The 27,885-nt window shown below is 39.0% G+C and overlaps 1 protein-coding gene across 2 annotated transcripts in view; it reads right to left on the reverse strand.

The window, feature by feature from the left end:
- MRPS9 (mitochondrial ribosomal protein S9) overlaps positions 1-26,102 on the reverse strand; it is a 64,554-nt gene extending 38,452 nt beyond the window's left edge. The window contains exons 1-4 of one of the 2 annotated variants that reach the window (XM_066267867.1): positions 25,812-26,102; positions 17,857-18,036; positions 4,230-4,292; positions 4,114-4,144 (exon numbers count right to left, since the gene is read on the reverse strand). In XM_066267867.1, coding sequence (XP_066123964.1) covers positions 4,114-4,144; positions 4,230-4,292; positions 17,857-18,036; positions 25,812-26,087 — 550 coding nt within the window. In that variant the 5' untranslated portion in view covers positions 26,088-26,102. The remainder of the gene's footprint in view (positions 1-4,113; positions 4,145-4,229; positions 4,293-17,856; positions 18,037-25,811) is intronic. The other variant, XM_066267868.1, reaches the window with a different exon arrangement.
- Between the last annotated feature and the right edge of the window lie 1,783 nt (positions 26,103-27,885).

Below are 27,885 nucleotides of genomic sequence, written 5' to 3' on the forward strand. Positions count from 1 at the left end.
AAAAATTCCTAGAAACAAATGACAAAAAGCATACAACAAATCAAAATTTATGAGACACAGCAAAAGCAGTACTGAGAGGGAAGTTCATAGCACTACAGGCATACTTTAAGAAGCTAGAAAAAGCTCAAATAAACAACTTAAACCTGCATCTAAAAGAAGTAGACAAGAACAGCAAGTAAAGCCTAGAGGTAGTAGAAGGAAGGAAATAATAAAGATCAGAGCAGAAATAAATGACATAAAGGCTAAAGAAACAATACAGAGGATCAATGAAACCAAGAGCTGGTTCTTTGAAAGGATAAACAAGATCGATGAACTTTTAACCAGACTCATCAAGAAAAAAAGAGAGAGGACTCAAATAAATAAAATTAGAAATAAAAATGGAGAAGTAAATGACACCACAGAAATACAAAGGATTCTAAGAAAATACTATGAAGATCTGTATGCCAAAAAATTAGACAACATAAGAAGTGAAATGAACAAATTCCTTGAAACATATAACCTTTCAAAAATCAATCTGGAAGAATCAGAAAACCTAAACAGACTGACTACAACAAATGAGATCAAAACAGTTATCAAAAACTCCCAACAAACAAGAGCCCTGGGCCAGATGGCTTCACAGGTGAATTCCACCAAATACTCCTATCCTTCTCAAGCTATTTCAAAAAATTCAAGAGAAAGGAAGACTTCCAAGCTTCTTTAATGAGGCGAGCATAATTCTGATTCCAAAACCAGGCAAAGACAACACAAAGAAAGAAAATTATAGGCCAATATCCCTGATGAACTTACATGCAAAAATGCTCAACAAAATATTAGCAAACCAGACACAGCAATACATAAAAAAGGTATACATTTTGATCAAGTGAGATTCATTCTGGGGAGGCAAGGATGGTCCAATATTTGTAAATCAATCAATGTGATTCATCACATAAACAAAAGGATGGAGAAAAACCACATGATAATATCAACAGATGCAGAAAAAGCGTTTGATAAAATCCAGTACCTATTTATGATCAAAACTCTCAGCAAAGTGGGAATAAAGGGAACATACCTCAACATGATAAAGGCCATCTATGACAAACCCACAGCCAACATCATACTCAATGGGCAAAAGTTAAAAGCAATCCCCTTAAGATGAGAAACAAGGCAGAGTTGCCCCTTTTCACCACTGTTTATTCAATATAGTCCTGGAAGGCCTAGCCACAGCAATCAGACAAGAAGAAGAAATAAAAGGCGTCCAAATTGGAAAAGAAGAAGTAAAACTATCATTATTTGCAGATGATATGATACTATATATAGAAAACCCTAAAGTCTCAGTCAAAAAACTACCTGATAAATAAATTAAGCAAAGTGGCAGGATATAAAATTAATACTCAGAAATCAGAGGCATTTTTATGCACCAACAATGAACAATCAAAAAGAGAAATTAAGAAAACAATCCCCTTCACCATTGCAACCAAAAAAATAAAGTACCTAGGAGTAAATTTTTTGTGTGTGTGTATTTTTCTGAAACTGGAAATGGGGAGAGAGAGTCAGACAGACTCCCGCATGCGCCCGACCAGGATCCACCCAGCATGCCCACCAGGGGGCGACGCTCTGCCCACCAGGGGGCGATGCTCTGCCCCTCCGGGGTGTCGCTCTGTTGCGACCAGAGCCACTCTAGCGCCTGGGGCAGAGGCCAAGGAGCCATCTCCAGCGCCCAGGCCATCTTTGCTCCAATGGAACCTCACTGCGGGAGGGGAAGAGAGAGACAGAGAGGAAGGAGAGGGGGAGGGATGAAGAAGCAGATGGGCGCTTCTCCTGTGTGCCCTGGCCGGGAATCGAACCCGGGACTTCTGCAGGCCAGGCCGACGCTCTACCACTGAGCCAACCAGCCAGGGCCCTAGGAGTAAATTTAACCAAGAAGGTTAAAGACTTGTATTTGGAAAATTATAAAACATTAATAAAAGAAACCAAGGAAGATACAAACAAGTGGAAACATACACTGTGTTAACGGTTAGGAAGATTAAATATCATTAAAATGTCTATATTACACAAAGTAATGTATAAATTCAATGCAATATCAATTAAAATACCAATGACATACTTCAAAGTAACAGAACTCATATTCCAAAAATTTATATGGAACCAAAAAAGAACATGAATAGCTTCAGCAATCTTGAAGAAGAAGAATCAAGTGGGAGTTATCACACTTACTGATATCAAGTTATACTACAAGGCAACTGTCCTCAAAACAGCCTGGTACTGGCATAAGAACAGGCATACAAATCAATGGAACAGAACAGAGAACTCAGAAATAAACCCACACCTTTATGGACAATTGATATTTGACAAAGGAGGTAAGAGCATACAATGGAGTAAAGACAGTCTCTTTATCAAATGGTGTTGTGAAAATTGGACAGCTAACTGCAAAAAAATGAAACTAGACCACCAACTTACACCATTCACAAAAAAAACTCAAAATGGATAAAAGACTCTAAGTTATGAAACCATAAGCATCTTAGAAGAAAACATAGGCAGTAAGCTCTCCGACAGCTCTCGCAACAATATATTTGCAGATTTATCTCCACGGGCAAGTGAAATAAAAGACAGGATACACAAATGGGACTATATCATACCAAAATGCTTTTGTATAGCTAAAGACAATATGAACAGAAAAAAAGGACAAACCACACAGTGGGAGAACATATTCGACAATACGTCTGATAAGGGGTTAATAACCAAAATTTATAAAGAACTTGTAAAATTCAACACCAGGAAGACAAACAATCTAATCAAAAAATGGGCAAAAGAATTGAATAGACACTTCTCCAAAGAGGACATACAGATGGCCAATACTCATATGAAAAAATGTTCAAGGTCACTTATCATCAGAGAAATGCAAATTAAACCCACAATGAGATATCACCTCACACCAGACAGAATGGCGCTCATTAACAAAATAACACAGGATAGGTGCTGGGGAGGATGTGGAGAAAGGGGAACCCTCCTGCACTGCTAGTGGGAATGCAGACTGGTGCAGCCACTGTGGAAAACAGTATGGAGATTCCTCAAACAATTAAAAATGGATCTGCATTTAGACTCAGCCATCCCACTTTTAGGAATATATCCCAAGAACACCATATCACCGACTGAAAAAAAGAAATACACCCCAATGTTTATGGCAGCATTGTTCACAATAGCAAAGATCTAGAAACAGCCCAAGTGTCCGTCAGTGGATGAGTGGATTAAAAAGCAATAGTACATATATACAATAAAATACTATTAGGGCCATGAAAAAGAAGGCAATATTACCTTTTGCAACAACACTGATGGACCTGGAAACTATTATGTTAACTGAACTAAGCCAGGCAGAGAAAGAAAAATACCGTATGACCTCACTCATTTGAGGAATCCAATGAACAATGTGAACTGAGAAACAGAATTGAGACAGAGGAGGGATCAAAGGGACCAGAGGAAAAGAGGACAGAGGGAAAGGGGATGATAGGATGGGATAAACCTGAAGGGAAGAGGGTTGGGCGCTGTAGAGAAGGAGGAAAGGGAGATGTAGAGGGGACAAGGGGAAGGGTAGATGCATTTGGAGCAATCCTAGAATTCATATAAACACAATTAAATAAAAAGAAAAAAGAAAAAAAATTAAAGTCTTAAAAGAAGCCAGAGAAAACAAGGGCCAGATAGGAATGATATTTAACCACTCATTAGAAAAAATGCAAGATAAAACACAATGGGATTACATCAATAAAATAACAAAAAACCAAAAACCTACATTCAGTGAAAAGATACTTTCAAAATGAAGATACATTAAAAATGTTCATATAAAACAGTTAAACTACTCTCCAGTAGATCTGTACCACACTATTCCTCACAAAGCCCTATTAGAATGCAAATAGATTAATGTGACATTAGTATATGCATATACTCTAACTTGATCTAATTTTAATATTATTTAATTAAAGAGATTGGTTGTAATCTCCAGTATTAGTTATAAAATATATATTTTTACCTACTACATGATCACCATGATACGAGTTCATTTTTGCAATATGTGACTACTTATATGTATAACATAACACTGTAGCAAAAAGAACTATTTACTACACTCTTGAGCAAACTTACATTTTTGTTTTGGAAAAATCTGTTCAGGATGCTGTAAAAAAAATTAAAAGTATATTAAATAATTATTATAACATAAAACTAAATAAAAATTTAAAAATATTAATTAAGATAATTACCTTCATTACTGGCCTGGCTCGCTTCTCAAACAAACCACTAGGAAAAAGGTAAGCAATAGCTCTCTGAAAACATACATAAAGGTTAATTAACAACTGTCATAAAAACCAGTTAAGGTTATGATTAACAGCTACTGAGTGCCTACTATGTGCCAGGCATCACACTAACAGTTTCATATACATCACCTCATTTCAAATTATTCTAAATCAGTGGTAGTCAACCTGGTCCCTACCGCCCACTAGTGGGCATTCCAGCTTTCATGGTGGGCGGTAGCGGAGCAACCAAAGTATAAATGAAAAGATAGATTTAACTATAGTAAGTTGTTTTATAAAGATTTATTCTGCCAACCTTAGCGAAAATCCGACATAAAGTACTTGGTAAGTAATTATTATATGCTTTAACTTGCTGTAACTCTGCTTTATAAATTTTATAAAGTAAAGTTACTTCCCTACTTTATAAATCACCATTACTGTGGAACCTGTGGGTGGTTAGAAAATTTTACTACTAACAGATAAAAAAGTGGGCGGTAGATATAAAAAGGTTGACTACTGTTGCTCTAAATGAAAGAATAAGTTACCACATACACATCTCCCAAAAGAAAAAAGTTGTAAGGAAAGTAGTCCCTAGTTCCACAACCCCCAGTAGATGCCTGAAACCACGGCTGGTACCCAACCTTATGCGTGCTGTTTTTCCCTATACATACACAGCTATGGTGAAGTTTACAGCCTCTCTTTGGCACGTCTGAATTGCCAGCATTACCACTCCTACACTTTGGAGTCGTTATTAAGTAAAATAATGGTACCTAAACACAAGCACTGTGATACCTCAGCAGTAGACCTGATACTAAGTGACTAGAGGATCTGATAACTAAGAAGCTAAGTAACTAATGAGAAGAGAGCAAACAGAACAGAGCTGGACAAAGGGACTCACATCCCTACTTAGGTTGAGTGGGACAGCAATTTCAAATTTTCCATTTCATATTTTTGGATTCAGACAGTCGATAGGTAGCTGAAAGTGAGGAGAGTGAAACTGCAGATAAGGGGTGGGGCCTACTGTGTTGGTAAACTAGCTATTAACAATTTTCAAGTGTTACTTCAAACAAGAAGGTGCTAACACACACAACCTCTCTCTCTCTCTCTCTCTCTCTCTCTCTCTCTCGTGAAAGAGACAGAGACAGAGAGAAGGACAGATAGGGACAGACAGACTAGAAGGGAGAGAGATAAGAAGCATCAATTCTTTGCTGCAGCACCTTAGTTGCTCATTGATTGCTTTCTCATATGTGCCTTGATCCAGGAGCTACAGCAGACCAAATGACTCTTTGCTCAAGCTAGCAACCTTGGGCTCAAGCAAGTAAGCCTTGCTCAAACCAGATGAGCCCATGCTCAAGCTGGCGACCTCAGGGTTTCAAACCTGGGTCCTCCACATCCCAGTCCGACACACTATCCACTGAGCCACTGCCTAATCAGGCTTTTTTAAGTTATTGAGAGATAGGGAGGCAGAGAGAGCAGATTCCCACATGTGCCCCAATGGGGATCCACCTGGTAAGCCCCCTATAATGGGATGCTCTGTCCATATGGGCCTGCTGCTCCGTTACTTGGAAACCAAGCAATTTTTAGCACCTGAGGGGAGGCCACGGTACCATCCTTAGCACCTGGGGCCAACTTGCTCAAATGAGCCATGGCTGGGGGAGCGGAAGAGAGAGAGAGAAAGGGGAGGAAGGGGTAGAGAAGCAGATGGTTGCTTCTCCTGTGTGCCCTGATCCAGAATTGAACCCAGAACTTCCACACGCTGCGATGACACTCTACCACTAAGCCAACTGGCCAAGGCCTCCAAATATAATTTTAACTCTCCATCTTGACACTTACCCCCGTGAATTCACCCCTCTGGCTTCCTTACGCAGTTTTTCTCAAAAGCTACACCCTCAAGAGACTTCCCCAAGCTTTCCTTGGCGATGGTAGACAACCTCATCCTCATTCTTACACTTGATAGCCTCTGCCTCACACTGGGAAACATTTCATGGAAGATAAGAGTTTTCCACGGGCTGATTGAGTTGTTAGGGCTTCTCAAAATATGCCATAACTAAAAATACAATTTTTTAATTCAACACAAAGCTAAAGAGGGTATTTAAAATAAGAATTTCACATAAAATTTTAATTAAAGGTAGAGATTTTGTCAAGAAAGGTATAGGAGTACAGATAGAAAAGAAAATGAAAGGCAAAGAAAGTGTTAAAGCCCTGGCCATTGGCTCAGCAGCAGAGCGTCAGACAGGCATGCAGAAGTCCCAGGTTTGATTCCTGGTCAGGGCACACAGGAGAAGGAACCACCTGCTTCTCCACTCCTCCCCATTCTCTCTCTTTCTCTCCTCTCTCTTCCCCTCCCACAGCCATGGCTCAGACGGTCTGAGCAAGTTGTCCACGGGTGCTGAGGATGGCTCCATGGCCTTGCCTCAGGTGTTAAAAAATGACTTGCTTGCCAAGCAACAACGCAGCGGCCCCAGATAGGGGGTTTGAGAGGTGGGTCCTGGCCTGGGTGCATGTGGGAGTCTGTCTCTGCCTCCCTGCCTCTCAATTTAAAAAAGAAAAGAAAAGAGAAGTGTTAAAATAGGTCAGTCTTTTTTTTTTTTAGCAGTTTTCTGATACATTATTCAGAAATAGCTATTTGGCATGACAAAATATGCAGACTTTAAATATTCCAATAGGTGAAATTAAGTCAGGCAGAGAACCGCTGGAGGAGGTACTTGACTCTCCAACACTGCTATGTGCCACTCTGGCTCGTGTGGCACCCACCAGGCAATAGGGGGAAACCACCAGCAGCAAATGTCTTTGGGTGCCTTAATTATCCAGGAAAACTGGCATTTCACATCTGAACTGGGGTTTGGCCCACTTGGACCAAGTTTATCAACCACAATAGAATTAAGAAAAATTTCATGATTATCTAAAATAAAATAAGTACATTTTAACTTATAGGCAATCTACCTGAAAAACTAGTATTTAAACAAGAAGTCCAGTCCTTGCACACACACAAAAATATGTATGTTTGTTAGAACTCGATTTTTTAAGAGGCTTCAACACAGCATTACTAACCTAATATTTTTACTTATTTTAGGGTTAGCATTTGTGTTTAAAGAGATCTTTTCTCAGTCTAGGAACCAGACTTTGGATGTAGCCTATAGTTACCACACTGGTATTCAAACATCAACATCCATGTCTGTGCATCTGAAATATATACCAAATCAATGCCTTACTCTGATTTAAGGTTGTTGATGCCTTGAATCCTTCAGTTTTAAATTCACTCAGAAAAAAATCTGAGCCACAGAAATAGAAAACAAAGAACATTTTCCTATAAGTTCTACTGTAACAATTCCTATATTAAGTAATTGAATTTGTATGAAATTCAACTTGGCAAAGTCCTTAGTGTTTTAAACTCATCTCACATTTGAAAAAATTGTTACATATATGGCTTCAGTTCAATGGTTGGTGTCACAAAAACAGTAACAAAAAAACTCGGCTTCTTCTGGGAAAAAATGATAAAGTACAAACAGTCCCCAACTTAGGATGGTTAACTTAACTTTTCCAATTATACAATGGTGCAAAAGCAATACACAACAGTAGAAACCATACTCTGAATTTTGATCTTTTCCCAGGATAGTGACAAGCAATAGGATACTCTCTTACGACGCTGGGCAGTGACAGTGCCCACAGTTCTCAGTTGTCACGCAATCACGAGGATAAACCACCAACACACTGCCACATGTTCATTATGTGAAATGATTTCGCCCAACTGAAGACTAAGGTAAGTGTGCTGAGCATGTTTAAGGTAGGCTAGGCTAAGCTATGATGTTCAGTAGGTTAGCTATAGTAATTGTCTTTTTCTAAAAACATACTATTTCTGACTTGTGGTATTTTCAACTTAACAACAGGTCTATTAAGATGTAACATTACCCTAAGTCGGAAATCATCTATATACATTTAATGATAAGTAGTGATAGAATCCTTTAAACATTTATTAGTAAAGTAAGGCTTACCTAAATCCAATACGAAAATATTGATAAAAATAAAGAATGCAAATTTTACAAAATAAATCATGGAATAAGATAATTCTCATTTCCTTTTTAAGATTTTAACTAGAATGTTGGTAACTAAAAGGTTCCCTGAAATGAAGGCAAAGTATTTAAATATATTCTTAGGTGTGTGTCAAAAGTATAAAAAGATTATAGACTCAACCCAGGAGAAGCATTGGGTCAGGAATGCAATCCCAATTAATTAGGTATCCCAGCTGGGCAGTGGGTTCGCAGCTGTTAACTTGATCAATGACTTACCTAAATGTCATCTCTACTGATTCGCTTATAAATTACCAGCAAGTAAGACTAATGTACAGGTGCTAATTTATTTAAACTGTTCTCCACATATGCTTTATAAACTGCATCTGGCCCCTAATGTTAGCCGTCAGCTGTACTTAGACATGCCTGTCCTAACGACTCTGTTCATTAGAAGTGAGCACAAATTATGAAATATTGTGAAAAATGATACATCAAATGGAATGGGCACAGCAAATCAATTAGAGAAACTTCATATAGCATATTCACACTTAGGAGAATAAAACATTCTCGTTTCAGAATGAGGTCTAAAATGCCAATTAAAAAGTAATTGGTAGACTTCAGCAGTGTTATATATCAAAGTGCTGGCTTTTTTCCTGAAATTCTATGGTAATGTAGGACTTAACTTTTAATTCTCAAATAAAGACATTAGTAAATGCAAGTGCAATTCCGTATTCATATTACTTAATATACCTGAAATGCCTCCAAAAAATTTATAACTGATACTGCTTAATTCAAAAAGGAAAATGCAAAATACCAGCGACTCAACCTTTTCGTTTTTACAGCATGATTTTGAGAAAAATAATTTTTTTTTTTTGTATTTTTCTGAAGCTGGAAACGGGGAGAAACAGTCAGACTCCCGCATGCACCCGACCGGGATCCACCCAGCACGCCCACCAGGGGCGGGGCGCTCTGCCCACCAGGGGGCGATGCTCTGCCCCTCCGGGGCATCGCTCTGCCACGACCAGAGCCACTCTAGCGCCTGGGGCAGAGGCCAAGGAGCCATCCCCAGCGCCCGGGCCATCTTTGCTCCAATGGAGCCTTGGCTGCGGGAGGGGAAGAGAGAGACAGAGAGGAAGGGGGGGGTGGAGAAGCAGATGGGCGCTTCTCCTATGTGCCCTGGCCAGGAATCGAACCCGGGTCCCCCGCACGCCAGGCTGACGCTCTGCCGCTGAGCCAACCGGCCAGGTCCGAGAAAAATAATTTTTGATGGCACATGTAAATGGATGAAAAGACTCAATGAGCCCTGGCCAGATAGCTCAGATGGTTAGAGCTTCATCCTGAGGCGCAGAGGTGGCTGGTTCAGTCCCCATCAGGGCACATACAGGAACAGATTGATATTCCTGTCCCTCTCCCTTCCTCTCTCGCTAAAATCAATACTACTACTACTACTACTACCACTACTACTAAAGTTAAGAAAAAAAGACTCAATGATACTACACATAGTAGCATAAATTGTAACCCAGTGTCCACTCTAGCATAACAATGAGTTATAATGTCTATAAAATTCTATGGGTAATGACTGCACGATTCCCCTGCCATTCTTTCGCCTTGGGTCACTATTTGAAGACAACTGTTTCCTGTCCTGGGTTTGTTACAGACTTGAGGCTTATTTCTTTAGTCTCTATACATAAGATTTTCTTTTGACCAAAGTGTAACTGCTTTACATTGAATTACAAAACCCACTCAAGCTGAATGTTCAGTTCACAGGTTCCTCTTCACAGAAACATACACTGTTACAGCCAAATATACTTCTTATATGTACACTGATCAGCATTTGGCAGTTGCGAGTGAAAGGTTTATGGAACAGCAGATGAGAACCACAGCATTAAGTGCTATTTTCAAAATATTCAGCATGCATTTTAAGTACTTTCAGCAGAACCTGTTTTTGGACTGTTTAAGCTTCTCAAGGTTATCAGCAGCACCCTAATGGTTGTTCAGTGGGAAAGAGTAACAGATGGTTTCTTTCTTTCTCTTCAATATACTTTTAAAAAATCAGGCAAAAATTAAACTTTTTAAAACAGAGGAAATCTATACATACTCATGACTAATTTCTTTTTAATTTGGTATTTTACCAACTAAAATAATTTTTCATATAGATTTAATACCAAGAGTATGCATTAAATATAGCAAAATATCAACAGTGACAGGCAAAATTTTCATTCATAACATTTTATCTAATTTAAAAAAGTTTTACCAAGATTCGAACTCTTCTAAAATCCTTGTTAGATTAAAAGAAGACTAGCATATAAGATTAGCTAAGTATAATGTTCACAACTGAGTTATATATAATACTGCACTTATTGAGTCCAGGGGCCAGATTTCTATTCAAGCTCAATCTTCTGGAATAAAGTTGTAAACGTAGAAATCAACAATAACAAAAAAAAGCTTCTCAAGAGCAGAAATCAGTGACATAAATTCATGATTTTACCTAGTAGGAAGTACATATGGGTTCTCATGCTGAGTCCAATGGCCCTTAGTTTTAAAATTCACATGCCTAACAAGTTTAGTTATGCCAGAAGTCATGAGTTTAGTTGGAAGTCATGAGAGAGAGGCTAGAGGAAGACACATACAGACATCTTGATAGGAAAGGAGCTGGCAGGCGTCAGAGTGAAGCATAGCCAGGCCATTCAGTACAGGGACATTCAATTAACTATGAGCCACAGTCGAAGTATCACAGTCTAAAACCATACTAAAAAGGACAATCCTTTAAAAGGTACTGTAAGGTTAAATTATACTCACCATACACTACTATATAAGGTTGGGGAAACTATAACTTATTTTAGAAAATGTTACCCAAAAAAATAATCTTTGAAAGTGTAGAAAAAGAGTTTGGGCAAAGAAGGACCTTGTACAACCTTAGTTTCTTCAACATTAAATACTTAACTACCTCATAAGGTTTTCATTAACATTAAAAGTGGTAGTGTGGATCAGGATCCCAGACAGCTTCCTGCATATATAGAAGAGGTGCTTAGTAAGTGGTGGTATTTTTAATTATTTGTAATTAAAATTAAATTTTAATTATTTGTAATTAAAATTGTTTCCCTTATCTGGAAAATTCCCTTTTGTGAAATAGCTAATTTCCTGATCATATTAAATAAAAGAAAAATTACTGTACCTAGTTTTATTTATATATTAAAAGCCAAACATATTATAAAATGTATTACAACTTCTAAATATATAACAGCAATCACAATGTTCTTCCAAAGTCTATCTGGAAGCTTAAAATATTTTCCTGATTTTGGATATCAAACTATTTATTTTTCTGTTCAGAACTAGCTAAATAAGAATGACCAGCTATAATGTCTCTTTTCCAAGTTACACATATAACATAATAATAGTTTCAAAAACATAAATGAAAACAGAAACCATAATAGCTGTGTAATTTTAACACCCTGATAACAGTAGGCTGTCAATGCCTTCTTTGTTTTTATATCTACTCAGGTGCCAAAGTGACTCCCCTAAATTTAATAAAATGCCATAGGGTTAATTGATAAAATAAGTGAGATTCAGTGAAGCAGGTCCATCACTTGCAGGAAAGTCCAGCACAGCATAATTATGTCACTGGTATCAGGGAAATGGCTAACACTCCCTCCCAAACAGGCCTTTAGATAGTGAGCGGGGTGAGACAAAACAACAACCTACTATATACAATGTTACCTCCAGTATAATTCACTCAATGATTAACCCAGGTACTTAACAGTATTTCAGATTATTCTACCCAACATTCAGTCTTAGGTGACATGGAAAATTTGCATGACAAGGCAATTAGAAAACTAGTAAGTGATTCAAGCTATAGTAAATTTTATGTATTACAATTAATAGTAATGAGAATAACACATTGCATTAATCTCATGTTCCTTCATTATATTCTTAGGTGGGCAAGCAGCTGTAACTACTTTAGAGATGTGAAAATCAAGTGACAGTGTACATGACTTGCTAAATACTGCAATGATAGTTAGTGAGACTGTAATTCATCTCTTCATCCCAGTTCTGCATCTTACTACAACATCAACTGCAATTATAGTGGTTTAAAAAAAAAAAAGATCCATTTCACAACCAAGTTCTACATGTTCTGCATCTATACTCCTCACAATATAAGAAATCCAGCTTCTTTTAAAGTCCAGATTCTATATACTTTAAACAATTGGAGATTTTTTTCATATTAACTCATAATTTCATTACATTTTTTTCCCTAAATCTAAGAAAGATTTATCATTATTTTTTATTAGCACAATGATACAAAATAACAACTTACTTTCACCATATATATATATATACACGCACACACACACACACTCTCACATAGTTTTAAAAGTACAGAAAAGTTGTCACTTGACATTTACCTAGTGATTTTAAACATATCCTCTCTGGAAAACAATTCTACATTTTAAAAACCATAACTAAACATATTGTTTCTCATTGAATGATAAAATCCTTTAAGGTTTCTCTAAATAATATAAAAAGGATAATCTAGATCCCTGATGGTGAACCTTTTTATAAAAACCGCCCACTTTTGCAGTGCTCCTCAACCTGGTCCCTCCCGCCCACTAGTGGGCGTTCCAGCTTTCATGGTGGGCCAATCGGGGCCTGGTTGCCAGTCAAGATGTGGATGGTGCAGAGGAAAGTTCAGTGTGTTCTGTGGCTCGCTAAATTCGAATTCGTGACCAAAGTGCAACATGAATGTCTGCGTGTTTATAACGAAGCGCCACCACATAGGAATAACATTACTCGGTGGGATAAGCAGTTGAAGGAAACTGGTAAGTTTGGTGGAGAAACCTCATTCTGGTAGGCCATCAGTCAGTGACGAGTCTGTAGAGGCTATACAGGATAACTACCGAAGGAGCCCTACAAAATCTGTGCGTGAGCCCACATCGAACTGCACTGAATAGGTATGAAACTGGGAGAGTTTTCCTTTTATTTGGTGCAGATTTCACATTTCTATCGTCTTTTGTTGCTTTCCTGTGACCGGTCAAAAGTGCACCATGACTTTATGGGCACACCGTACAATGGCACCTAATTTACCTTCGTGAAAATTATACAGTGAGTCTAAACTTTTAACTAAGTAATTGAATTAAATTACAGGTCATGTCTATTCTGTAAAAATTAAATTCTCATGAAAATAATTTTAACTCCCAAACTAATATTCTGATTAAACATCCAAGCAATGAACTAACCATTCCAAACAACATAATTCATCTATAATACTTATGTTGTGAAAAGTTTATCCCTTCAGATTTAACTAAAAAACTGTTGACTGATTCTGTTTCTCTCAGTGAGCTAAAATACGCTGTATGTACCTCCCAAAAGGTTGTAAAGAGATGCTCAAAAATGCCTTGAGGTGAACTCATTTGGGTAGTGGGATCTTCTTGCTGAGAACTCAGGAACACAAAGGTCACAGAAAAGAGGGGAAGGAACAGTTTCAAAAATAAACAGTAATAAAAAGGAAGTATCCCCACTCTCACCCCCTGCCCAAAAATTCTAGGCCCAGATGGCTTCACTGATGAATTCAACCAAACATTTAAAGAATAATTAATACCAATTCTTCACAAACTCTTCCAGAAATCGAGAACATTTTCCAATTTATCCTATGAGGCCAGTATTATTACCCTGATGTCAAAATCAGACAGAGACATTACAAGAAAACTACAGATCAGTATTAATTAGAAGCAAAATTCCTCAGCAAAATACTAGCAAGCCTAATCTGGAAACACATCAAAAAAAAAAAAAAGATTATCCACACTGACAAAGTGGGGTTTACTCCAGGAACACAAAGTTAGTTTAACACCCAAATCAATTAATGTAAAAAATAAACAAACAACCTGTATCCAAAGAAATGACTTTCAACCTTTTCCATCTCATGGCACACATAAACTAATTACTAAAATTCTGCAGCAAACCAAAAAATATATTTTTCATTGATCTGACCAAAAAAATAAGTATAATTTTGATTCGTTCACACCAAATGGCTATTGTTATGTTGACTACTGTCATTTCTTATTTGACAATCTAAGAAAAAAGAGCTCAGTGCCCCTGAGTAAACAGGTATTTCATGCTTTAAAAATTCTTGGCCCTGGCCGGTTGGCTCAGCGGTAGAGCGTCGGCCTGGCGTGTGGGGGACCCGGGTTCGATTCCCGGCCAGGGCACATAGGAGAAGCGCCCATTTGTTTCTCCACACCCCCCCTCCTTCCTCTCTGTCTCTCTCTTCCCTTCCAATCAAGGCTCCATTGGAGCAAAGATGGCCTGGGCGCTGGGGATGGCTCTATGGCCTCTGTCCCAGGCGCTAGAGTGGCTCTGTTCGTGGGAGAGCGACGCCCCGGAGGGGCAGAGCATCGCCCCCTGGTGGGCAGAGCATCGCCCCTGGTGGGCGAGCTGGGTGGATCCCGGTCGGGCGCATGTGGGAGTCTGTCTGACTGTCTCTCCCCGTTTCCAGCTTCAGAAAAGAAAAAAAAATTCTTGTGGCACACCGGTTAAAAACTGCTGCTTTAAAATATTAAGTTTAATTAAGTTTGATACAGGATAAAATCTGATTCTTATGAATCTTGATTGACATCCTACACTTTCTCTTAGCTCAAGGTCCTATTAAAAGTTTTACTATTAATAAGTAATGTTTCATTGAACAATATTAAAAAAAAAATCTGCATTTGTCTTTATTGTTCCCAGAACAAATCTATAGGTAAATAAGACTGTTTTATGACTGAGTGATGTTAAGTCATGTTTTTTTTTTGGCTTGTCTCTTTATTCCTAACAGTAATATGAAAGTATTTGTTACTATTTCATTTTAATAAATATAAAGAAAATGAAAGAAAATCAATCATGATATACCTACCATACCAATAAAAGAAATAATCATCTCTTAAGCAAATAAAAGCATTTGACAATATGCCACATCCCTTTATGATAAAAAATGTTCACTAAAATAGATACGTAAGGAACTTCCTTTACCTGATAAAGAGCATCTACAAAAAACCCATGGCTGACAGCCTTTTTTTTTTTTTTAATTTATTTATTTATTCATTTTAGAGGAGAGAGAGAAAGAGAGAGAGAGAGAGAGAAGGGGGGAGGAGCAGGAAGCATCAACTCCCATATGTGCCGTGACCAGGCAAGCCCAGGGTTTCAAACCAGCGACCTCAGCATTTCCAGGTCAATGCTTTATCCACTGCACCACCACAGGTCAGGCATGACAGCCTATTTGATGGAGAAAGACTGGAAACTTTCCCCTTAGATCATGAACAAGATGAGGGTGTCTACTCTCACCATGTGTAGTCACATTGTTGGAGGTGCTAGCCAGGGCAACTGGGCAGGAAAAAGAAATGAAAGGCATCCAGATAAAAAGAAAAAAAGTATAACTATTTCTATTTACAGGTGACATTTTGAACACATACAATTTGAAGGAATCCACTAAAAAACTGTAAGAATTAGTAAATGAGTTCAGCAAGGTTGAAGGATTCAAGATCAATATCCAAAAATTAATTTTAGAAAAAACATAAGTGTAAATCTTCATGACTTTGGATTAGCAATAGTTTCTTAGGTACATACCCAAGAGAAGTGAAAACATAAGACCACACGAAAACTCTTACATGCAAGTACAGAGTAGCACCACTCACAACAGCCAAAAATGGAAACAATCCAGATGCCCATCAACTGATGGATGGATTAAAAAGAAATGTAGCATATCCACACAATGGAAAGTATTTGGTAATAGAAAGGAATTACCAACTGACAAATGATAAAACATGGGTAAATCTTGAAAACAATACATTAAGTGAAAGAAGCTAGTCACAAAAGACCACTTATCATATGATTCTGTTTATATGAAATGTCTAGAGTAGGCAAATCTATAGAGACAGAAAGTAGAAAGCAGTTGCCTAGACAGACCTGAGGGTATGCAGGAAGTTGAAGAGCGGCTGGTACTAAGTACAAAGTTTTATTATGGGGTGATGAAAATGGTTTGCAATTAGATTTTGATGATGATTATACAAGTTTGTGGACAGACTTAAAACCAGTGAAGTGTACTCTTTAAACAATATGTGAAGTGTGTCTCAATAAAGCAGCCACTGAAAATAAAATAAAAAATAAACTGCAAATTTTCTCAAGAGAAAAATTTAGGGGCACAGAGATATGGAGATTGTATTTCTGAAAAACATAAACAAGTTATATGATTATAGTTTTATAGTATGACTACTGTGCCAAGATGCTCATTATTCTCTTATCTTTTTTTTTAAAGGATACATGATATTAAATGGGAAAGGAGAAAATCTTAGTCTTTGGTCCTTCAGTTCTTTAAAAAATAATAATTTTTTTCAGTACACAAACACTAGTTACTTTCTGTCCTTCTATTCTTGAAAATCATAATGCTTTGAATATGTAGCTAAAAATAATGTAATACATTCTAGATACTGTCAGATAGATGTCCATTATACATGAAATGAGTCGTATGTGAAGAAGGAATACTAGGTTCAAAGTTTATAGTTTGAGTTCCCTTTATCCATAATTATACATTTAAATATAATGCTTATTCTTTTTGTACCTCAATCTCCTCCTCTAAAAATGGAACAATACCTTATGACCTTTGATAAAATCAATATTATAAAAACAGATTTCTTAATATCCCTAATACTGCCTATATCACTATAAGACTCGAAAAAATTACAGTAGCTATGAGATCCATAACTCCAAATCACCCAGATCTATAAGGGCAATAAGAAATCTGTCTAGATTAGTCAAAAATGTTGGTCTGGTGCCCTAAAGAGTACTGAAGTAACAAATAATTAAGAAAGGTATACATAAGGATGGGAAATAAACTAAAATGCCTAAAAACAAAAAATTTACAATTATATATTTAAAATCATATAAAATGTTAACTCTATACAGAAAAGATGTTATTCTTCAGTTAAATATGAATCACCATGAAATGTCGTTACTTTCTTTTAAAATAGAACAAGCTTCAAAACTATTAAATTGTTAAGTTCTTTTGCAAGCTATTCTAAATGTCTAGCAAAAAAAGTAATATTATTACTACTTTTATGGGATTATAGTAATTCAAGAGTGGTACAGGAATAGCATTCTAATCTAGTCTCAAATCACTTAAAACATGCCCTCATTTTGAAAATTCAGCTATACAGTTATAAAACACTGGGCTTAGGTTTACTTACTGGATTTCCTTACAAACTTGACTATATTTCCATTACCATTTGTTTTATCTTTTTGTAAGAAAGCTAAATTTAAGACTACACTGCAGGATAAATGTTTCCAAATTGTGTATAAACATTCCTAGTAGCTCCTAACATTAAATCAAGGAAGGTATGCATTTCTAGTTAAAATCTAAAACTCACCATACTGTATTATGCTTTAAATACAGAGTAGCATCTGTCTGTGAAACCACAGGTTCAACTTGCAAAGTACAGTGTTTTTTTCCTTATTCTGACAGTTTGATTAAAATTTACAGAGCCAAAGGGCTTGGGCTGAAGAACAGTGCTTTCAATATCTAAAACGTCAGAGCAATTACTTTTCAACAGAATAACGGTACTTACATCAATATCCACTTGTGTCAATGTTTCCGGATCTTCTCCCATCATGTTGGCTAAATGTCTCTTTCCTATGTTGAACTCCTCAATCTGCTTTTTAATAAAATCCACTGTGTAGGTTTCACGTCTTAAGGCTGCAACATTTTTCTTTGTTGTAACAACTGTGGTATGTCTTAGCCTTAATATCTAGCAGAAAATATAAAAGGAAAGAAAAGAAAAAATTTACATTAAACAAATCCTGTAGACCACTGTCTCTAAATAAAACAGAATTGCCTGACCGGTGGTGGTGGCGCAATGGATAAAGCATCGACCTGGAACACTGAGGTTGCCGGTTCAAAACCCTGGGCTTGCCTGGTCAAGACACATATGGGAGTTGATGCTTCCTGCTCCTCCCTCCCCTTCTCTCTTTCTCTCTCTCTCACTCTCTAAAAATTAATAAAAGAAAAATTAAAAAATAAATAAATAAAACAGAATATTCAAACAGCTGCCTTTTTCATTATGGTAGTTGGTTGGCAGGAGTCGACACAGGGAAGAAACCTGTGAAGAAAGCTGTTAGAACTGCTCTCCACTCCAGAGCTAGCTTTGTAAAGCCTATGCCTTCAAAGTAGTTCAACCACTAGCATTTCAACACATTACAACCAAAAATACTTGTAAGTGATACGCTACTTCCTTATCTATTACAAACACTCATATCTGATACCCACTCGTCAACTTCAGCTAGTTGTGATATCTGACACATATGGAATGAAAAGTGACTTCACAAGAGGCATAGGTAGCAGCAAACAGAAACTAGCAAGCGGAAATGGGTGTACAGGGACATGTACTTGGAGCAGCACCCTTACACTACAGGCACTTACTTTGTTTAGGGTACAACTGTCTTAACATAATCGCTTTAGCTTAATTTGAAACTATTCCGTGGTCCTTATTTTAAGCTGGCACAATGAAGAAACTGCTTCACTAAATATCAAGACATTTCTTCATATTAATTTGTTTCAATATGCTATGTAGAAATAAGGGCTTTCACATCCTTTTAAACTATCAGTAATGATATCACATTTGCTGCTATGAACCTTTTATGCTGTGGCACTAGGAATTCCCCCCCAAGGCATTAGCATTTCACCTTCAATAAAGGAAAACAATCAGAAAAATGTTTTCAAATGACCACTCAATTGCACTCAGTAGCTGGAGACTACTAGAACAGGTCCTGGCTTTTCTCAACATCTGAAATTTTTGGTTCTCAACCTGATCCTTGCCTCAACAATTTAAACACTCTGAAGCAATATTCAGATTTAGTAACTCATTCATTTCTCTTTTCATAAGCATAAAGATCTCTTTCACACATAGTACCACCAGCACTATCCCTCCCTCATCCATTCCCTACTCCTTTTTGAGAACTAGAGATTCAAATAATTCTATAGTAATTTGTCAGCACAGTCACAATTGAAAATGAAAGAAAAACTACAGGAAAAATAGTAAAATTCTCAATTAATAGTAAAAATTATGTTCTCAAACTCCCACAAATTAAAATAATAAAATAGTTGCTTGTTACTCTTTGGTGAGTATTTAAAATTCCATGAAACTATATATCAATAGTTCATTTTTTCTCAGGAGAGCACAGAGGAGTTTCTCTGTATTGTGAACCAACAATTTTAATTTCTACACTGCTTTATGAAGCTGAAGTGTTACTATCAATGAGTAAAAACATGATCAAAACTGACTTAGGTGTATCATTAGCCTGCCTTGTCTAGACAGAGCCCATTTTTACACACCTGCAACCTCTCCCACAGCCAAGTACTGTCAGCACCAAATCCCATCTCAACAGTTCTGTGCAAAGCAGTTAGAGAACAGCAGAACATGAACTACAGACCAGGCACAGAAGGCCACTAGGGCAAAAAGCCCCAGGTGCCTACCAATGGGCAAAACTGGGAAAACAAGGACCTCACCACCCCCCATCCCCACCTCCCAGAGTGACCTTTCCTCCCTTAGCTGGTCATGTGGTTTAGACCCACTGATTTCATATCACTGATCATGGGATTCAGACCCTCCCCTAACCTTTCCTCCCTGGCATATCACAAATCATGTGCTTTTAGACCCCCTTAGAGGAGGAACAAACAAAAAAGCCAAAAAACAGAGCTTAAGCATTAGAGATACAACATCTAGGCCTCAGTTGTGTTTCAGCTTCAGGTCCAGAAAAGCAGCAAAACAGGCAAAAGAAAGCCACAGCTGATCTCAGGACCAGCTGCATTGACTAATGAATGTCCCCTGCTCTGGTACCAACCAATCAGTGGAGAATATGACCCTAAAAGAACACACCTAGAAACTGAATGAATATTCTTATTGGGATCCTCCTCTGGTACCACCCCTAAAATCACCATCCTTAAAATTCCTTTGGACAGAGAGTGTTCCAGTGCACCCTCCCTTCCCTGAGCGCACTGGTGCCTTTTCCTCCCCACTCTTTTTTCTCCTCGTCTTCCCCAGGCGCATATTCCTCCCCCTTCTCTTTCTCCTAAGCTCTGGGACCCCACAAGACTTGCAACCAGGGGAGCAGATAGAGCAGCAGCTCATCCCAGGCTGACCCCTGAACCTGTCTCCAAGGTCTCCTTTCTCCTTTCTTCCTATGTGGCCAATAAATTCTTCCTTTACTTGCTGCATTTTGTCTCTTGATTGAATTCTTTCTCTCAAGAAGGTAAGAACTGAGGTCTCTTCGCTCCCCCTGTAACAGTTTCACCATCTTGTTTTCACTTTTTCCAAGCTTTTCTTTATATTTTTTTGATTCCATGTCTTTTTTTTTCCATGTCTTCTTTGAACAATGCAGAAGGTTCTTCCCATATTCAAAGTGAAAATGTTTTTCTGCCTCAAGAAATATGGCAAAGGTATAAATTTGGGGAAGAAAATAGCAGTCATAGAGTAGAAGTAATTTTCCCAATGTTCTGTTGCCAAAACAATGATGACTGCTGGTTTTGTAAATATGACAAACTTTTTAGTCTACAGCTAAAACGATCAATTCAAATAACAGGTAAAGCCACTACCTTTTCATCAACCACAGAGAAAAAAATGAGTCTTCCATTCAATGGAGTAATGAATTCTAGAGGAAGAGCAACACTAGGGAGGAACATAATGTGTTCAATTTTGACAGGATGAATTCGAGATGCCTTATTATACAATACATTTTTAAATAAAATATGTATTTCCGATGGCTTTAGGCGACCCCTGTGTTTTGGTCGTTTGATCCCCGCCGGAGTCGTGACCCACAGGTTGAGAACCGCTGCCTTATCTCAGGAGAGGCGTTTAGGAAGCAGATGGCTCTGTGTGTGTGTGGCACAGGAGAGGTCTGAGCAAGATATATGGTCTCTTAATAATCACACAGGACATGATATTGACACCATCAGAACAGGGGAAATAGCAGGCATCTGTGTTGGAATGAGAAACATCTCACCCTGGCTGGTTGGCTCTGTGGTAGAGCATCTGCCCAGCGTGTGGATGGATGTCTGGGTTCGATTCCCAGCCAGGGCACACATGAGAAGCGACCATCTGCTTCTCCACCCCTATCCCTCCCCCTTCTCTCTTTCTTTCTCTCTCTCTTTTCCCTTCCCGCAGCCATGGTTCAATTGATTTAAGTGGTTTGGCCCAGGTGCTGAGGATGGCTCCATGGAGCCTCCACCTCAAGAGCGAAAAATAGCTCGGTTGCGAGCATGGCCCCAGATGGGGAGAGCATCGGGCCCAGATGGGGGTCGCTGGGTGGATTCCAGAGAGAATGAGAAACATTTCTTTAAGGCAATGAAGCAAAATAGTTTGTTAGGGAGAGTAAGTGGAGAAAAAAGGTTACTTATGTCTTGTGAAGTAAGATATGAGATGGTCAGCAGGGAGGGTAAGGAATGACAGGTTTGATGGACTGAATACTTCTTATCCAAAGAGTGGTTGTAAGAGGTAGACAGAGTAATTAAAAAAAAAATTAGGAAAAAAATTTAAGTGGCTACTTCTACTCTGTGAGCCAAGAGAATCCCATAGAAAGAGGAATCTTCACTTATACATTATCTGTATTATTTTGTCAATTACCTTTGTTTCCTATATAGTTCTTTTGTATGTTTCAGTGGCGTTCTCAAGGCACTATTTAATTCAGAAGAGTTCTAGCTTAAGGCAGATTGTACCCTTCAGTGTTATAGTGTTCCATTCCCATGCAATCCTGAACTCCATTCTGATGGATCATAATACTGCAACCCTTTTAAACTCCCACTTGCACTTCCCTGTAATATCACTGCTCATATTTATTATTTAAATTGGGGTCATTTTAGGTTTTGTCCTGAAATGTTTTTTAATACATGAGAATATCCCTTTAAAATGGCTTTAATAGATAGTCTGTCTTATTTTAATCCTTTTTAAAAAATATTTTTTATGCTCCCTTCCTGTTTTCTTTCTTTTGCTATATGGTCTGTACTTTTAAATTTTTATTTTTTGATCTGGCAATTTAGACAGTATATAGCCTGTTTTTATTTTACTAGTGAGGGTCCCAGATGAGCACCCAAAAGTCATTGCTTAACAAAGCTTATATCTTTTCCCTTCCTGCATGTTTCTCACCGTTTATACCACCACTCACTACACACACATATAAACAAAATGCAAAAAATCCTTATCCTATATTCGATGCACTTTGTTATTATTATTATTCTATTTGTCCTGCTCCCTTCATTAAGTCGTCTGTAACCTCTGAAGAGGTTTCATAAGAAATGGATTATGAAGCCACTCCCCAAAAAAACAGGCATAGTAGTTTAGCTACTCATGAAATGATTAAAAATTTTGTATTATGAAGCATAACCCCTAAGAGAAATATAATCTTTAAGGTTGGAGGTGGAAGTGAAGAAACATTAACATTTAATACAGACCTTGGCCCTGGTCGGTTGGCTCAGCGGTAGAGCGTCGGCCTGGCGTGCGGGGGACCCGGGTTCGATTCCCGGCCAGGGCACATAGGAGAAGCGCCCATTTGCTTCTCCACACCCCCCCCTCCTTCCTCTCTGTCTCTCTCTTCCCCTCCCGCAGCCAAGGCTCCACTGGAGCAAAGATGGCCCGGGCGCTGGGGATGGCTCCATGGCCTCTGCCCGTGGCTCTGGACATGGCAGAGCGACGCCCCGGAGGGGCACAGCATCGCCCCCTGACGCCCCGGAGGGGCAGAGCATCGCCCCCTGGTGGGCAGAGCTTCGCCCCTGGTGGGCGTGCCGGGTGGATCCCAGGCGCATGCAGGCGTCTGTCTCTCCCCATTTCCAGCTTCAGAAAAATACAAAAAAAAAAATAATAATAATAAAATAAAACAGACCTTAATCTACAATTAAGGGTCTGATGGGATCAGTTAAGTCCTCATGTGGTTAAACCTAATCTGCGGTGGGATTCAGGAATCTGGGGCCTGGAAATTATTTGTTTTTGACTATTTGTTTACTTCACACTGTCACCAGTAAAGTGCTCAGTAAATGTTTGCCATATGGATAAAAAAGGCTTTATTTCAATAATGGTCAGAGATGAAAATTGTAAGGAGAAATCATTTTCATCCATCTTATTGAAAAAAATAGTAATACCTAATACAGGTAGAAAAAGGAGCACACACTCATACATCAATGATGGGACGTGAATTGCTACAGCCTTTTTGGAAAGCTAGGAATATCTATTAAAATTTATTATGTATATATCCTCTGTAGCAGTAGTTCAAAACTGGAACTCTCTCCACAGAAATAAAAGCATCAGTACCTAAGGAACTATATATACCAAGATGTTTACTGAGCACTACCAGTAGGAGAAAATGGAAACAAAGCAAATGTTTACCAATTATTAGATTAGCTTTGATACACTCACACCACAGAATATTAGACAGCAGTGAGATATAATAGGTGATTTGGAGGGGTCTGTACTATATATGTAAGTTAAAGAAGTAAAACATACTATGGGATCTTTTTTTTTTTTTTGAGAGACAGACACAGAGAGAGAGAGACAAAGAGACAGGAACATCGAGCTGTTCCTGTATGTGCTCTCACCAGAAATCACACCAACAACTTCTGTTCTTTGGGACCGCACTCCAAATAACCGAGCTATCAGTCAGGGCAGCATCTATTTTTTTTCAAGTATGCATATGCATGTATATTTGTATATGACTAACAGAATATAGAGAAGGACATAGAGGATATATAGGCTCAGGAGTTCCAGGGAGGGAAAGCTAGCAACTCTCCCCAAATGCACACACATTAAATGTCAACAAATAAAAATATTCTTGGTGGGTTTTTTTTTTTTTGTTTTTGTGACTGACAGAGAGACAGAGAGAAGGACAGATAGGGACAGACAGACAGGGAGAGAGATGTGAAGCATCAACTCTTCCTTGCTGCCCCTTGACTGTTCATTGATTGCTTTTTATATGTGCTTGGAGGGAGGGAGGGTGGCTACAGCAGAATGAGTGACCCCTTGCTCAATCCAGCAACTTTGGGCTCAAGCCAGAGACCATGGGGTCATGTCTATGATCCCACACTCAAGCCAGCAACCCCGCACTCAAGCTGGTGAGTCCGCACTCAAACCAGCGACTTCAGGATTTCGAACCTGGATCCTCTGCTTCCCAGTCGGACACTACCTGGCCAGGCAAAAATATTCTAATATTCTGTAAGCTTGAGTCCTTTTATAGATAATTGTGTGTATACAGGAAAGACATACTCAAAAGTTATGCAAGAAAGAATAATTTCCAGAATATTTTCCAATACAAAATAATAAAAACAAAAGGTTGATGGATAAATGAATAGATTGGATGATTTAAGTTAGTTTTATAAAAAACTGATAAAAAAATGATAGCATTCTTTTTTTTCAACAGTTTTTAGATCATAGTATTTGACTTCCACATTATTTGGTAATGTTTATCACTTTGCCTCATTGAAACATAACACCACACTGTTTTTCCCTTTTGCTCATTCTCAATCTCTTGGGAGCTCTTCTTCCTTGACTGTTTGTCCATCAGGGCTCTGTTCCTGTGCTTATTCCTCATTCAGTACACCCTCCCTAAGAGATCTATTTCATTTCCAAGGCCTCAATTACCACCTCTACAAGGTAACACAGGACTTGTAAATCAGTTCTCTTCTTGAACTATAGACTTTCCTATTTATAGACCTGCTGGAAATCTCCACTTGGGGGATAAAAGCATAGCCCTAGAATGCTGAGGTTGCTGGACTGAAACCCTAGGCTTACCTGGTCAAGGCACAGATGGAAGTTGATGCTTCCTGCTCCTCCCCCCTTCTTTCTTTCTCTCTCTCTCTCCTCTCTCTCTAAAAGTGAATAAATGAAATCTAAAAATACACACACACACACACACACACACACACACATATATATATATATATCCCACAGATGCCTGAAATACAACTAGATCCAAAATTAACTTGTTTTCTTCCGACTCAACTCTGATCCTCCTTTTGAGATCCCATGTCAGTGAATGGCATTATCACCCAACCATCTGGGAAAGTGGCTTCCCACTTCCTTCAGCATAAAATGAAATGTGCAACTTCTGGTCTCCATCTCTTTCCCAAGTTTTGGGAAAATTATGAAAACAAAGATACAAGACCTTCAAAAAGTCAATATCTATCCTCTCCACTAAGTCTCCCAGGCCAGTGCCTGAGTCCAGTTCTCATTCACCTGCTGTGGTGCGGCCCTCCTCCTCTCGGGACTGCGGCGCAGGCGCGAAGGGTCGGACCCAGCGCCACACCTGCGCGAGGGACCCCTGAACTTGGAGGAGTGTCGCTGTAATAACTTTCCCCTCACCACCCCTAGAAACCCAGAAACAGCCTCCAGGGTGGCCGCTGAAAACCAACACACACTTCTCTCTCAACCCCCGAACTCCACTAACCACCTGAGACCCTAGGGTCCCAGTCGATGGCATGCGGAACAGCAGGGGGAGGTGGCGGCGTGCCTGCTCCAGGAACTCACGCTGAAGGGACCAGCCTTACCTGACATCGGGAAACTGTTTGCAGCTCTATAGTCGAGGCTTTCCAGAGAGCTTGTCTCGGGGCCAGGCTAACCCTGACTCCGAGAAAGAGCCGACAGGAACGCACTCGGCCGCAGGAGACACTGGATACCGCCATCTTGCGCGCCGGGCAGGAAGGCGGAGGAGCGGGACCTGGGGACTGCGCAGGCGCCAATGGGTCGGTTAGTACGTGAGTAGGATGAAGCTCAAGGGAGACATTTGAAGCAAGGGGCGTGTCTCGCAGCTCGAGGCTGCCCATAGGGTGCGTGAGCCCGCGGGGCGTGTCCTACCCCACCCCTGGTCCGCATGGACAGCGGTTGGAGAGGTTGGGAGTCTTTCATCTTGGCCACTTTCCTTTTCAGCGTCTTGAATTAAGTCGCTCTTCAGGTCTCGTGGGCACTGACTCCCATGTGAGTCTATAACCCGTCCTTCTTTCTCATGTCCCTGCGGTACCGTCTTCACCCGCTCTTCCTGGGATGGGGCACCTTCGCAACCCGCCCGCACCGCTCTCTCCCGTGGGTCTTCGTCACGCAGCAATGAACTCGAAGTCTTGCTTCCTGTCTGCTTTCCTAGCACGGGTTTTTCTTCCTCTCTACCTTTCCATATTTTTCATGGTCCAGGGTCTCCACCCTTCTCCTGCCACTACCAGACTGCTAGGTCCCGAGGCATATACTCTTAACGTTTTTTTAACAGTGTGATGCAAACAGCCTAAACCGGAAACCGGTGAGGACGAAACGCTGTCTTAACTCGTCCTTGCTCCTCAGTGTTAGTACTTCGTTATTTGAAACCAGGTCAGAACTGAATAAATAGGGTTAAATACAGATAAGAATGCTTTGGCTTCTGAGACTTATGTCCTCCCGACAGTAATGCCAAGGTTGCTTTACACAGAATACCTATTAAATGATGTAGAAACAGCTCTGAGAGGATTTTCAAACATTAGTTTTGAAGGATCAGTAAAATTAAAACACAAACATGCACAGAAAATTTCAGGTCATACAAGTTTGTCAAATAAACTATCACCATCGTTTCTTAAAACAGAACATTTTAACATTAAAAGGTAGAACTGACATAATCTCAGAATAAACAGCAGTCCTTTAAATGGAATGCTTTTTGTGGTACAAAAAACTCACTCTTTTGTTCTTTCTATTACTATCTTTTAAGCTACGGAAACTACTGCCATCAGAAATTGGCACAGGTCTATGAATTAGCACTTGGGAACCAAACTTTATAGGTTGTCTATTGTGTTTTAAAATTTAAACATCAGAGTTAATGGTCTTAAGTTTTGAGCTAATAATTGCTCTCTTTTTTGATATTTTTTCATTGAATTTATTGGGGTGACATTGGTTCATACAGGTTTCAAGTGTACAACTCAACAAAACATCATCTGGAAGCTGCCTCATGTGCTCTCCACCCCAAAGTAAAGTCTCTGTCTCCATCCCCCCTCCCTTTGCCCACCTTCATCTAGCCACCCACTTTCCCTCTGGCTATCACTATACTGTTGTTTGTATCTATGTGTTATATATGGGGGTTTTTTGGCTTTATCATTTTACCTTTTTTCATCCAGCCCGCTCAAAATAGATATCTTTAAACAACAGTTTGTGTATTGTAAAGAATTTTTAACTTAATTGTGGAAATTTTTAACAGGTAGAGAATGATCAAATAAATATAGGGTGTCCTCTGGTTATGACAGAGTTTCGTTCTTACAACAGTGTCGTAACCTGAATTTTGTTGTAAGTCGAAATACACCCTAGCTAGCCCAAGTCACTTACCTATCCTAACGCAGTTGTAAAATCATAATCTAGAACATAAAAACACAACTCAGCCATAGAAAAAGGAAAAGGACATAAGTATACTGTACTGTAGTAATAGAAAAATGACAAAAAGTGAGTGTAAAAAAATCCTTATCTTTATTCTTGTGATTGGCCTGTACACTGGAAGGGGCATTGCAAGGTGGGAGAGAGGGGAAGCTGGATAGGCAGGAGAACCTGCAGAAAATGCTGGAGATACTGGGTCAGATGAATCAGGATTGTCTAAGGAGCATGCCGGAGACACTGGAG

The sequence above is a fragment of the Saccopteryx bilineata genome, chromosome 3, assembly GCF_036850765.1.
Source record: "Saccopteryx bilineata isolate mSacBil1 chromosome 3, mSacBil1_pri_phased_curated, whole genome shotgun sequence".
NCBI classification, from domain to species: Eukaryota; Metazoa; Chordata; class Mammalia; order Chiroptera; family Emballonuridae; genus Saccopteryx; species Saccopteryx bilineata.